The 15,393-nt window shown below is 40.2% G+C and overlaps 1 protein-coding gene across 1 annotated transcript in view; it reads left to right on the plus strand.

Annotated features, from left to right (window-relative positions):
* The window catches only part of LOC309672680 (von Willebrand factor D and EGF domain-containing protein-like), a 191,516-nt gene that overhangs the window by 83,246 nt on the left and 92,877 nt on the right, over positions 1-15,393 (plus strand). Inside the window, exon 11 of the mRNA XM_082484244.1 lies at positions 1,797-2,740. Within this exon, the coding sequence (XP_082340370.1) occupies positions 1,797-2,740 (944 nt within the window). The remainder of the gene's footprint in view (positions 1-1,796; positions 2,741-15,393) is intronic.

Consider the following 15,393-nt stretch of genomic DNA (forward strand, 5'->3'; position numbering starts at 1 on the left):
GTCATCTTATGCAGGGCACAGAAGGCACATCCTAACTCACTGAGATGCTGTCAGTTTGTGTATGGCTGTTAGGAAGGATGAGGTTTTCAGTGCCTCCATCTGTTTCACACCATACACCCCCATCCTGTTGACCGCAGCTGACCAAAGGAAGCTATTTGGTTTCATGTAGGAACAGCAAAGGAATTTGTTTCAATAAAATATCAAGGCAACAAGGTTTCATTTTACTGAAATTTTCATTTGTGTTTTAAGTTGCTGTCCCAATTCTGGACCAGTTGATGTGATTTTTATTATTTATCAAATATGTGATATTCACCTAGAGCCTCCAGTTTACGTAGTGCTCCCTCAAAGATAAAGCCAATTCTGCTTCCTTAATTTAAGTTTACGGTTAGTTCACGACACGAGTCTGGGCAGCTTCAGCTGCAGGTAACACCACCAGGCAGAGCTGGAGGAACACCGCGCTAATGCACTAAACAGCATTGTCCAAAGGACCAGAGGTCATTTCAGTACTCCCTCAATCACCAAATACGTTTTCTTGTCCTAGACCGTAGGAAAGTGCAGAATAGCTTGTGTACTTCTGCAAGCACAGAAGTACTGTATTCTGCTCTGCCCGCACATTGGGTTAAACGGTTTCATAAATGTCTGGGCTCTTGTTTCGGGAAGACAAATTGGTTCATTTTGCCTGTGTCACCGCAATGTTTTATTTAAAAGTAGTATTGTATCAATGATCAAAATAATAATGTCATATATGCCATTTTCAATATATATTGGAAAAATCAGATAAAGGCAATTACTCTTCCTACAACAGGAATATAGTGTCTGGTTCCAAAATGTTGGTAAATGCTTTTACTTTCCTGAAATCTCTACATTCTGGGTGCAAGACAAAACTAATGCCAAAATAATTTAAATTTTTTGTGGTATTTCACATTTGTCTGGAAATAAAGTGCTGCCAACTACTGGGATAAGAAGCGTATCTTTTTCTATGAAGCTCCAGGATTCCTCTTGTACTGCACAACTAAGATCAATAAGAGATCTTGTGCTCATGAAATAAGCACCAGATAAACTTTAATCATGGCTGTTTATTCAAACTGAACTCTCTAGAAGTTCATCCATCATTAAAGCTGGAATAAATTAAAAAGGGGGGAAAAATTCACCTTACCTTATGTGATAGCCTAGCCCTATGATCAATAGAAAACTGCTCTGTGTCAGAAGAAAAACTCAAAGACAGCCCCATTAGAAGACAAGAATGAAATGATGTATGCAAAAAAAAAAAAAAAAGAAAAAAAGAAAAAAAAAGCATTTAAAAGAAAAAACATAGCGATCCAAGTCTTAGAGGAAACACCTGGTAAGGAGAGCGCAGTCAAATAGATAAAGATGATTTTCACAATAAAGCATTTGAAACAAATACTTCTTTCTTGTCATTCTCCAAGCTGTATGTGAGTCACACCGGGGACAAATCCAAGACCTTATTTCATGTGCAATATGCAAAGGGTAACCTGCACCTTAGAGAAAGTTCTGCAAAGAGAAGTCAAGCAGTTAGGCAACGCTCCAGCAAAGCACTTAAGCATCTGTTACTAAAACGTCCCAATGTAGTGCTAAAAATTGTACAGGACAACTCAAGAAGGGCAGTGCAAAAGCGACAAAAGAAAACAGAGATTAAACTTAAGCATTTTCTGAAGTACTTTGGCAGAGTGGGAATTTATACATTCCCCAGCCTCAGGGAAAGAAAGTTTACTTGGTATAGTAGACTAATTTGTTGAAAGTTTCCTCCCTCTAATCTCTTTCTATTTTTAAATCAGAATACCTCCAGGGAAGAGTTTATTTGACAAGACTCCAGCACCTTCTGAGGGGACACAAAGGAAAAACTACTGCAGATGTCAGAAGGAGAGCACTAAGTCTGTGCCCACGGCAAACAGGCTGAATGCCTTCCAGACTCCTTTCCCTCCGTCCTCTGGTTGTCATTACGATCATGTGGATTACACCTCTGCAATCCCATATCTAGATGTTACATCAGAGTTTGTCACTCACTCAGGAATAAAGTCTACTTTAAGAAAAGATGAGAAACTGTTGACCGACTCTTTTGATCAAAGATATCTGCCTAAATCAGTCCAAAAGCGAGGTAGCCCCGAGGACCGATTAAAACCCCTTGCACACAATGTTTCCATGAAAAAGAACAGTTCCATTACCTCTACCAAACAAACAGAAGACCTACAGAGAGCAAAAAGGCAAGATGACTATTATGAGTACTCATCCTTTCACCCCTTGCATGGCCCACGCCAGAGAGACTCAGAGAGCTTTGCATATTTTTTCCCAGAGGATTACTTTGAAGGGATTCGGACAAAGCTTCCACTGACATGGCCCACTCCCAATGGCCTAACCGCTGCCAAAGCTCAGGAGATTTGCTACCAAATTCTTGCAAATTCCACCATTGGCTTAGTGTGTAAAGGCCTCCTTGGAAAATGGATGGATGAGGCAATTGATATATGCCTTTTGGATCTGCAGCTCAAAGATGACGTGGCTTGGGTGAGGGCACTGATAGCCCTTTTGGAAAATGAGTGCGAAAGAAGAGCGCTAGGAAACAGAAACAGAGTGTTTCGTGTAGGAAACCAGCCATCTGCTACCCAGGAGGAAATCCTCACCGTCCTCCGGTGTCCTGCTTTCTGTAACGGCAATGGACAATGTAGTGACCTGGGCTGCCAGTGCTTTGAAGAGCACAGCTCTTATGATTGTAGCATTGCCAAAAGTAAGTAAAAAATTCTGTTTGTTCCTACCCTACCCATCTTTCCATAGTATTAGAGTTATTAAGTAGAACATCTGCACAGAGTTGTTTGTTCTTCAAACAGTGCTACCAGTAAGATATTTGATGAATTAGTAATCAGTTTTTGACCTTGAAGAGCCGATCAAAATATCTGGTTGGCTGGTCCTTCACTTTTTCGCCTCAGTAACTTTTTAAAAATGGATTTTACAAGCCCCTTAGCAAATTGGTTTTGCAGAAGTGATTTTCTTTACATCTGATCTATCGCCGGCATGCTGACAAGCAAGCTTCTGACAAAAAAAGAGGGTCCTGCTCACCTTGTGGTCAATATTCATGGTAACACTGTATAGACACTTCTTGTTTGGTATTTTTTTCCTGATCAACAGAGAATAACATTTGAAAATTAATTTCAAATACTGTACTGGTAACAAAAAAAAAAAAAAAAGTTGCAAAATGAACAGGTAACATATTCAAAGCCATAAAAGAGCTACAGGACATATTCGAACCTGCAGACCTGATTCTGCAAATATTTATGAATTACATTTACACAGGAGACGATCCCACTAGGTTTGTTTCTTCTGTACAGTTCAGCCCCTCAATGGATAAATCCACGTCCAACGTGAGTACTGCCAGTGCTTGGAACTAAGCACAGGCATAAATGTTAGCATTAATTTCAAAATGCAAGCCCTGTCTCAGCAAACCACATAAGCTTATGCTTGAAGTTACAAAAAGGTACTTAAGGCTCAGCCGTACAGTTGAGTTCCTGCAGCTTAAGAAGTGAGTGTATTTCAGCTAAGCTGAAATGACAAGGTACGCTCTCTTCTACCCATCCCAAATGTGGGGGAAAGCCTTTTGCTACGACACTTAGGCTAATGGACATTATTCTGTATTTAGGTCAGGTAAAGCTCGTATCTAGGATCTGTCACCATGGCTTAGCTGAGACATCCGAATCTCCATCCAGCCCTGGGAGCTCAGCTGCACACCTGATACCCCAACGCACTTACTGGCCAGGTTGGGATTACCCATGCGCTTCTCAATAAACATAGCTTCAGTGCGCTGATCTATAAAGTGGTAAAATATATCCTGATATTTGGTGGGGTTTTTTTGTTAATGGCAGGCTAAAATTTCCAGGATCGTTTCCTAAATTTGGAGGAATTCATTCTCTTTCACACAGAAAACAACTGACACCGGGGACTGAAAAGCGAGTTGAGCAATTTTGCAGTAATTGTCCAATATAAAATTCAATGTTTAACATCATTTCTCTGTGATACGGTCAGGTTAGGGGGGTTGCTTAGACCGGATTTTTAAATTTTATTTTACTTTGCTATGGTTGAAAACCCTCAGATTAGAGGAAAATAACCTCAATATGACCTTTCAAGTAAAAGCTAATGGCACCTTGTCTTCTTGCTGCGACATCAAATATAAACAAGGACTGAGTAGAGAGCATGGCCTGAGATTGCACAGGAAGGTGAGAAGTGGAAAACAAACATACATCAGCTGTGACAAACACACCGTAAGCCGTCACTGCTCCCCGGTCCGGCTGCTTCGTCCGTCTCTCACTGCCTTTGCCTCACTTTTCTCCACTTGAGGAAAATGCGGTAGTTGGTCTTTGCTTCAAATCACTTCTCTTTTGAGGGTCTGGTTTATTAGAGTTCAAAGTACATCACATTATTCCCTCCTGTTTTCCAAAGAGTCAGTAGTGTCCTCATTCCCTCCAGCTCCACTCACCTGGAAATCAGCTCCACTGCCCCAGGGCTCCTGGGAGGTCCCCACGGAGTGAGAGTTGCTGCACGGAGACGGAGTTTTTAGCAGGAGCATCCTTGTACTTAGTGTGGTCCCTGGGGAAAGCAGGCTTGGTGTCGGACCCCTAAAAGAGCCGTACTGTATCGTATAAAAGTATAAAGTATACTTTTATAAGTAAAAGAGCCGTACCATATAGTATAAAAGTATAAGGGAAAGTAAAAGAGCAGTACCGTATAGTATAAAAGTATAAGGGAAAGTATAAATTTCCCTTAATGTTTATACTGCTCCCTTTGCTGCGGGTGGGTTTGTTAGCATCATGACAAAATTCACATTGACAGCTTTGGCATTTCTCTGAAGGTCCTTTTCCAAAATTCCCATGCATTTTCCCCAACATTTCAGGGCAATATTTGATTTAAAAAGTGAATCGCCCTTGTGCTCTCTAACACAGTGTATACAACCCACTTTATCTTAGCTGCAGCTAAGGACATTTTTTAACTAATACCTGTAAAATATTTTCTGTGGGTGTAATCTTTAAGTATAAATATTATTTTTTATTTAAGAAAACCTACAGAATACAATAATAACAACTACTCGAGGAGAAAAATGCTTTCTAGCTAAGTAAAGTGAGCTCAGAAGAGAAAGAATTAAATAAAAATGTAGTAGAAATTGCCATTTTGAGCCACCAGTATTTATTTTTCTCTTGAGAAAAAGGTAGCGGCATAACTCTCGGAGGCGCAGGGTATGTCTTCCCAAGGGTGCGCCTGACCTAGGGAACATTTAACATTCATTTTTCTTTTTCCACCATACTAGTGAGATTATATGCTGCCCTCTCACCAACGGCTGCCCGTCTCCAGAAGTGTAAGACAACAGCCACTCATGATATATTCCACACCACGAATATACACTGGGAAATTACACATTTGCACAGAAGAAAAAAAAAAAAAATTCAAAATGTCACAACAGACTTATAAAGGCTAGTGGAATTAACTTTAATCACTAAAATCTTCTCTGCAAAATACAAATTTATGTTTTTCTATTTGTAGTCTCTCTACCGTCTCGCACAGGGTAAAACCCTGAACATGCAGCACGATTCACAGGGAGACCCCTCAGCCCATGGAAATGGCTGAGCTATTTTATGCACGACAATTAGGTTCTTAATGACAAACTGCTGTTTCCTAAAAATCTTTATAGACAACAAAACTACTTAGCAATTCATTGTGTGCTCCACATCCTAAAAAAAATATTTATTCAAAATATTTTACAATCTGTTTTTCATTAAAGTGTTGGGGGGGGAGCAGCTGCTTAAGCAAATATAACAAAAAAATCTTACCCACAGATTAATGAAAAAAAAATCCATTAACATTTTTGAGAGCTTTCTTATTAAAGAAAAGATCGTCTTTAATATGAAAATCTGGGAAGGTGTTGGCTAGATTTAGCTTGGTTTGTTGTTTTTTTTTTTTTTTTCCCAAAATGAAGACACTAAAAATAAAGAGGACCCATTTCCTGACCAAATTTACGCAAGACATCACGGTATTTACAAATGGGAACAACAGTGATCAGGAGAGTTGCAAATACCTTCTGTAACATGGGTTCCACAAATGCAAAACACTTTGGAAAATACACCTTTGAACCCGTAAACGGCTAATGCTTGACTTTTCCCAAAAGGTGTTGCCAGAAGAGCCCTCAGCTTCTCCATGTGATGGGTGAGTGGGAGGGGGTATGAATTTCCCCTGATGTCAGTGGTAACACTTTGAAGATTGTCATCACATCAGTCCCTCTAAAAAGAATGACTTCCTCTAGTTTGGGGAACATGACATTGAAAATTATCTTCTCAGCATGTTCAGAGGATACTCAGCAGGTTTTTAGTGAAGGCCAGTGATTAAAGCTATCTTTTCTCTTATTCCTGAGTATTTGACCTTACATCTGTGTGACAATCTTTGAACGCTACTTCTGTGTACACAGTATGTACCTGCACCCTGGATGTCACCTCTTCACCAAAGTACGGACAGAGGCCCATGATCGTTAAAAGCCACAGACTCCAGATTTGTCCGCAGCTTCTCATTTACTTCAGAAGTTTTATGCTTATCTTACAAGAGCCGAAAGTCAGAGCTTTGGACTGTAGTGCTTTCAGAAAGCAGTGGTCTGCAAGGCAATTGGAAACACAAGGGTCTGAATCCAGTTCCCTGGAGCATCCTTCTCCAGCTTTAGCACCCCTTGGAGAAGTGTTTGAAATGGTATTATGTCCTTACAGGAGGATGAGTAATTTAATCTGGATAATTTGTTTGCAATTCTTGATATCAGACATAAAAGCGTACTTGATAAAGAAGAAATTAAGAACAGGATTTGTCCTCTGGTACTCATTCCTCCTCCTCTCCCAGATATCCTCTATGAACTAATGCTAGACTGGTGAAACACCACTCTGTGCTGGGAGGGCGATAGCTCAGGCAGCCACTGCAGCGAGCAGGACCCGGCCACTGGGTTAGTCCATCCCTTGTACTACTGGTACGGAGGTAATGAGGTGAAGAAGCATTTGAAGTTCAAGCCAAGTTTGAAAAATTGGGGAAAAAAAAAAAAGGATTCCAGAAAAATTGAAATAAGTCCAGGGTAACAACCGGCACACCTCATTTGCAGAACATCTCCTTTGTCTTCAGCATAACTGTAGAGAAGCTAAGAGAAGACTTCATAAAAAAAGTTGCTGTCAGCATTAACTATGGAGAGGGAAAAGTACTGCCACAGTGAAGCAATGGGCTGAACTGCAATGAGCTCCACATACTACAGACTATTTATTAATTAATTTATGAGTGATCTAGACTATTCTTTCTCTATAGACAAAAATACAGAAACTGTGCATTTATAAAAGTACCTGATGTTGGAAATACAGTGTAAAGCTGATCTGTACATCCAGCCAGAGGCCAGATCCCCTACAAGGAGAAATAAAATCTCAGTTCTGGCATGCCAATCACTCCGACATCATAATACTTAGAAAAGGTCAGCTAGTTAATTTGGTACAGACAAGGAAGATAAGTATTAGGGTGAGATTCACCTTTAGCTGTTCATCATTTTTGAGTTTTATTCACAGCATTTTTTAAAGGTATTTGCCTGGGTTTACATTTCACAGGCAGAAATGTTGTGGACCGACAGCACGTGATGCGATCCCCGTTTGCAGGGACAAGCACTGCAGTACCACACAATCACGACGCGCTTCTCAAACGGCGGTTCAAAAGGCAGGAAGTCCTCAGTGCTGAAATCCTGTTGATGTCACTAAAGCCAGGATTTCACACCAGAAAAGGCTGTTAGAGATGAAGAATTAATATCAGTCTCGGAAATAAAGCTGTCTCTTCCAGCGGGAACAGCTTGAGCCCCCTAACTGGCAGCTCTGGCATCTGACCTGGCCGGCAGCGCGCAGGCAACCGGCACTGAGCGAGCACAGGCGGGATGAGCCTTTGGGCTTGTGAACGAATAAGCAGAGGTTCTGCAGGAAGGGAAGAAAAGGAGGGGAAATTAAGAACCCAATCAGGTGTCTGCAGGACGTACAAAACTGCTGCCTCTTTCACTTTCTTTTAAAAAGGCAGGACCGAAGAAAGGAAGAATGTATGTTGATTTTGGAAATGCAGACTCTTAAATGCCACTGTTAGGAAAAAGTTATTTTCCAGGAGAAGTTACATGAGTAATGAAGGAGAAGGCAACTCCTTTTGCTGGCCGTATATTTTCCCATTAGCTCCAAAACAAATCTCCGTCTAATTTCTCAGGCTGGAATAATATATGTGAATTAAAACTCCCCCAAGATCAAGGAGGCCATCAACATAATTCAAATATCTTTTCCAAGGTCACCCAACCTCAGCTACGCTGCCAAGACATAATACTGCCTTCTGCCACAGGTTTTGACCAACACACACACACACAAAAAAAGATGGCGGTGTAGTATTTTTAGGGATCAGAATACCACCCATAACACATTTGGAATAATTTTAAATGAAAACATGCAGAAAGAGAGAAGATGCGAAGTGCGGCTTGCGGACAGGCTTACTCCTCTGACTCCGACAGGAGCAGTCCAGGTGGCCGGAGCTATAATTATCCTCACATGGAAACTGCAATTTGGAGTTGAAAGGCACCTCTGAAATTTGGCAACGCTCCAGAAGCTTAGACTTTCTTAATGTTGCTTAACATTTCATAACCCGCCCCCCCCAACACCTGTATAAGGTGCTTAAAATGTCATTACCACCTGTAATTAAATGCGGAATCCAATTACCGCAGATAGCAAATCAGGTTGGTGCTCGCCGTTTGTGTATATTGACCACGTTGCTTATTAAAAAAAAGCAGGACTAGTAAAGCACACATAGAGGGATGTAAAATGCAGATTGTATGAAGCTCTAAAGAGCAATTACAAGATAAAAGGTAATGAGGAATAATAAGGACAAATTAGTTCCAGCGAAGTAATGACACTTGAAGTTTAAATTTCTATGTGGAAAGTTCTGGATTAAAAAAAAAAAAAAAAAAAAAAAAAGCCAGCAAAGAAATCAAAGAGAGCAAAAATGATGGTGAGAAGGTGAGAAGTTCACACTTACCTAACACACTTACGGATATTCCATTTCCATATCAATAAATTTCAGAAGCATTATTAAGAAATTCTGTGAACCCAACCGCGCTTTCAGAGCTGTGAACCGCAGCCACACAGGTCACTCAGACACTTACCTGAATTACACCCTGTTATTTTTAGAATGACTATATAGACCTTTCTGAATTTATCGTACTGCTTTGGGCTGAGTCCTGTTCGCGTGCCCTAATTAAAGAATATTAATTGAAGCACCAACTATATTTAAAAACCAATTGTATTGAGTAACAGTATCGAGTCAGCTATTACAGTTCCTCACACGGGGTCTTCCAAACGGCGATGTCTCTCCCCTATGGAAGAATAAGCTGAGCTTTAATCAGGCCAGTCACACAAATTGAGGATGAAGTACATATTATAGAAATCTCACTGTTTACATAATCGTGCTATATTTTTAAGCTTAATTCCCATTTTCAAGGACAAAACCTGAGGGAGACATTTAAAGAAAAGATTTAAATTAAGATCCTCAGGTGAAAGGGGACAGACAGAGCATTTCAGTTCTCTACGCCAAACATCTGCTTTGGAGATTTTGTATAGGAACATACTGGATTTGAAATAAATATGTTTCTCCCACTCCTATCAATTCAGTGGTCTTTAGATTCCAGATCATGGTGCCATAATGATTATTTAAAGGCTGTTAGTCTGTCAAGTAAATGGTTACTTTTTGGCACATCCGATATGTGTTTTGCCGACATGATACAACACAGCAGCGTATATGGAGCTGTGAGGGTGTATTGGGTCAATAGAAGCTCTCCATGCATAAATTAAGACTAAAAAAAGTAAAAATGCATACTAGAGTTTTCAAAGAAGAAACAGTTAATTACTTCAATCACCAGGATGTCTACAAAGAAACATACTACTCCCTGAATGCAAAGGTGGTACCCTCCGTCTCTGCGACCAGCCTGTGGCGCTGGCGTGACCAAACCTTCACGGCAGAATTACATTCTATGATCACCGTAAGGGCCTCAGAAACAGAGTTAGCTGGAATTGTGGAGTTTCTGTCATCCTCTCAACAGGAACTCACCAGGTTTTCAAATTTGTTTAGATTAGTAAACAAACTAAAACCACAACCAATCTTCTGGCTAATAAGGCAAAACACTTCAGATGGTAGTGAGGATGCAATACACTCTAACAATTAATTGCATCACTTTTTCAAAATTGGAATTCAAAAGACAAATCAAACATGCTTGTGAGAACAGAAAACACCATACTAACTACTTTTAAACTTTTCTGGGTAAAACAGAGTGCTATTAATATATTTAAAAAAAAAATTACTAAATGGCATTATTCTTTTTTTTTTTTTCTTGTCAAATAGTAAGTCATTCAGCTTAATTCTCCTCTTCATGATAATAATTCTGCTGACTTTGGTGGACGTAGTATCAATGAAGTCACAGTCACTATTACTTTGATGAAGTTTACATTATCAAGAAAAAATTAGGTTTCTTTTTACAAATGCTCTTTTCTTTTTCCTTTTTTTCCTCATATTAATTATTGCCTTTTCCGTCCCACAATGTTGAGTTTTCCTATCTAGCCAACTGAGGGAGATTTGAAAATTTCCTATCCTGATGCTCCCCACGTTCCCCTGAGTATGTACTTGTTCACCTGACAACTGATGGACAGTAAGTGAGGCAGCGTTATTGTATTACAGTTTAGAAATTATATCTCAACCGTTTCTATCAAATACATTTTTCTTTAGTAATAATTTCTGTAAAGCAGGGAACACCATGCAGATCTCTATATACTGTTGTGACATAAGACACACTTTAATATGCTGCATCCATTCCACTGGGATCGTGTTCTTTACATAGAGCTTCAAGATATTAAGAATATATTCTTATTTCCTTCCAGCTGACATTAAAGAAGTTTCACTAAGGTATCAATACTTCGTAAAAGAGGTTCTATATAACTTGAACATGAAAATGTTTCTTTTGAGACCTTTTATCTCCACTTAATATCAAATTTTTCATCAGCTTACTGGATAATATTGGAAAATAGATAAAGAATAAACACGGAAATACATGTTGTGCAATTCAAGATATTACTGGTTTCAATTATTCAGCTTTTTCCTAGTTAAACCAATTTATGCTTTAATACTGAATGCAAACTGGGGGAAAAAATTCTTTTAAATGTTTATTTACAAAACACACTTGCTTTCTCCCATACATCTACAGAGGAGTGGTCCTTATCTGAATGAGCTGTGAATCCTGATAATAACGGCAATTTGCATGAATAAAATTCTTCTAGAGTATCTACAGATCTGAGCCATAAATATTTACATCAATATATTCTTTTTGGACTAAAACCAAAGGTGGCATCGTTGGTCGTAATTACAAAAGGCATAATGAATATGCATAATAAGTAAATACCAAGGGTTTGAGATTACTCATCAAAATAAATTTTTGAATATAGGACTTTTGAAAATATCACTCTTCCGCTTTTAGAACAAATGAACACCTCCAACCACAAAAATTTTAAGTAAGAAATACAGAATTTACAAAAGAAACATAGTGAAGAATCAAAAGCAAAAAACCCACTGTGAACCTAACCTACCACTGATGGATCCTGACTGACACCTATGTACTCTGGTTTATATTGATGGAGACAGATCTTTCCCGGTCACATAAAACATATTTGTGGGTCATTCTCAGGGATTGAGGAGCTTCATGCTAGTTTTGAAGCTTTTCTTCTTTTCCTAGTGATTTCAGTTTACTTTTTGATGGCGCAGATGCAATAAATGCATCTGAAAAGGCAAACATCAATACCAGCCTTAATCTACTGTTTTAGCTCCCAGTTCTTTCCATTCAAAGCACAGACCTGGCTGCGCGGGAAGAGTGCTATTAGCTTGATAGTTGCAGAGTCAATAGAAACCGAATTTTAAAAGGATATCAAATCCTCATGATAAGGGACATGGAAGGTTGCATGCTCAGTGATCCATACTATTCCCCGCAAATCAGATCAGGGAGATTAGTCTTTTCTGGCGATTGGTTTATTTGCTTTAATGCAAAGCAATGAAGGCAGTTCAGTGAAACCGTAGCTAAACAAAACAATTTTCTGAAGTATATAGAATTAAATGCTAGAAAAGTTTACAAAATTATATGTCTGATTTAAACTGACCAAAACCAGACACTCCAGATGCATACCTATAACTTCTTTACGTCAGGCTGTTTGCAGGCACCGCAGGAAATTTCAGCCTTAAATCTTGTTAAATCCAAAACAAAACAAAAAGCCCCGAACAAACAGCTGCCTTCCCCAGACACTCACGCATACAGGATAGATAAGGAATTCATGACAGTTTGTAAACTAAAGAATTAAAACATGCAAAATGTTAAATGGTCTGATTTAAACTGACAAAAGCCAAAAAGTCAGAGCAAACCTGTAACGCCTTTATGTTGTGTAAAGAACCCACAATCTACCAGTACAGAATGTCCAACCAATTATGAATGAAAACACAAGTGTAATAACCAAATCTTATTCTAATTTAGTAACGGTAAGTACGGGAAAATTACTAAAAACAACTAACTGGATACTAGCATGGACATAAGGACCACGATGACACCCACGAGCAGCCTTGTGCCCAAATCCCTTTGAGTGGCATCACTGCAGTCACTCCTGGAGAGCCTCAAGGTGCTGCCAGGGGTCCTGCCCTGAAGTGCCTTCAAGGGACTGAACCTGAGACCTACTTTGATATGCCAGAAAGTGCCGTGAACGGGCAACCAGATCTTACATTTTACCACCTTACAAGGCCAGCTAGAAAAGAGGCAATATTCTATAGTTAACAGCGTACTCTTCTTCCTTTCTATTGCTAAAGTAAATTGCTATCAAGCCTTTCAAAAATAGAAGGATCAAATAAGCATAAAATGTCATAGTGAGATTTCTAAAGCAAAAATAATCCACCATATTGTTGCAGCACATGGATGCTTTTAGTGTGAAATTGAGCCAGTCCATTTCTCGCACGCAGCGAGTACTTGCAAAATGCCTTTCCCGTATTCTCCCAAGGCTCACTTTGCTATCCATCCTACATACCAGAGACCCTCAAAGGAGAAAACCAGATTCACTCCATGTCAGCTAAAGATCATAGGTCTATATTTTTCTACTATGACAAACTCTGCTTCTTTGAGAGCTAGTTTTGGAAACGGGGACAAGTACAGTCTTCATTTAGAAGCCAGGGAGGTCAGTGATGCACAAAACTCCTGGCAAATGGCATATAGCTGCTAATACTTTTCTTTAGGGAGGATTTTCAAATGAGCTTTGGGTAACAGATAGCAAGAGCTCCAGAATAATGCATTCAATAATTGCGTATATGATTGCTGTAATAACCCTGCGTACAAAAGAACGAAATACAATACTTGTGCACGTATCTGAATGGAGACAGATTCAGACTTGTTCTGTCCATGCTGTGAGATAACCAAGCATCAGTCTGCTCTGATCCAGAACCCTCATAGCTGCAATAGTTGGATGTCCACAATGACACCAGCAAGCTCTGGCACAACAGGTTGCTCAACCAGCTATATGATTTCAAGGACAGGACAACTGGACAACATGGGCAATTTTCTTTTGCACTTCAGCAAAGCTGTGACCATACCCAGTGCTTATGATCTAGTTCTGGACTTGCTTTTCGCGACTTAGGTTGCTTATTTATCCTCCTGATCAAGAAAAGCAGGGCAGCCCATTTCCTTCCCTTTATTTGAACAAAATTCTTGCCAGTTTTAATTTCAGGTCTACTGCTCCAGCCCGCAATCGCATGTGTAGCTTTCGAACACATAGAATCATAGAACAGTTTGAGCTGGAAGGGACCTTCAAGATCATCCAGTTCCAACCCCCCTGCCCTCCCACCAGCCCAGGTTGCTCAAAGACCCATCCAGCCTGGCCTTGAACACCTCCAGGGATGGGGCAGCCACAGCTTCTCTGGGCAACCTGGGCCAGGGGCTCACCACCCTCACAGTAAAGAATTTCTTCCTAATATCTAATCTAAATCTCCCCTCTTTCAGTTTAAAACGGTTACCCCTCGTCCTGTCACTACACTCCCTGATAAAGAATCTGTCCCCATGTTTCCTGTAGGCCCCCTTTAAGTACTGGAAGGGGCTATAAGGTCTCCCCGGAGCCTTCTCTCCTCCAGGCTGAACAACCCCAACTCTCTCAGCCTCTCCTCATAGCAGAGGTGCTCCAGCCCTCTAACCATCTTTGTGGCCCTCCTCTGGACACGGTCCAACAGGTCCATGTCTTTCTTACGTTGGGGGCTCCAGAGCTAGAAGCAGTACTCCAGGTGGGGTCTGAAAAGGGTGAAGCAGAGGGGCAGAATCACCTCCTCAACCTGCAGAAGAATGTTTATTTGTGCTAATATACTTTTCTAATCAAAAGTGGAAACCCAACATGAACCATATCTATCCATCAGCAAGACTTCAGTAAGTGTAGTTTTGCAAGATTCTTGATTTTGTGTCAACTGTCTCCATTTTACTTCTACATCTGTGCATACTTATTATTTACGTAATTCACTACAACAAATATCTATAAAACCAATCATGTAGTTATGCAGGGTTTTTTAAATCTATTGTGTAGCCTGTGCTCCTTGTCAGGTTTGACTCATGTAAATGCTTACGGGAAGAATCCACACTGTCAGCACTGCCAGCAGCTTTGAACTTGCTATTCTTTCCTGCAAATTCCTACTGAGGGTAAAGCAGAGGGACCAGGAGGGTCTTTGCCTCTCAAGGGAGGCACAACATGAGCATTACAAACCAAACAGGAGAGATCCCTTACCTCTGTCTAAAGGCCTGAGGTCTGGAAGTCTTTTAGATGCAACCTTCAAGTCCAGAGCCCTCTCTCCTTTTTATTCCAAGACAGTTTTATTAAAACCTGACACCTTTTTACTTTTTTCCCCAATGTCTTCTGTTGTCCATCAGTGTCCCAATGTGATGCTCTACCAGGTGACAGATGCATCTCAGGTGTGTTTACTTGGTGTGTGTGTGTAGACCAGGCACTAGAAATGCATCGAGGTTTCCATGTCTGAGCCAGCAGACATGAACACACAGCTCCTTAAACCCTCCTCCATGATGTGGCTGCACCCTGCCACCCATCTGAGCCCCAGGTGCCTGCCTGAGCTTCAGTTTTTAATTTACCGGTAAAAGTCAAAGTACATTTTTGGCCTGTAGGCCACAGAGAGAAAAGAAGGGGGGTGTTCTGTCCTGGATTTTGTTATAGTTTGGCATTCACACGGCGAAACATAAATTATTAATGTTCAAGCAGATCACACTTTTCACAAGCTTGTTCCACGCACTGCCTGATTAACCACAGA

Source organism: Vanellus vanellus (genome assembly GCF_965231255.1).
Source record: "Vanellus vanellus genome assembly, chromosome: 5".
Lineage (NCBI taxonomy): Eukaryota > Metazoa > Chordata > Aves > Charadriiformes > Charadriidae > Vanellus > Vanellus vanellus.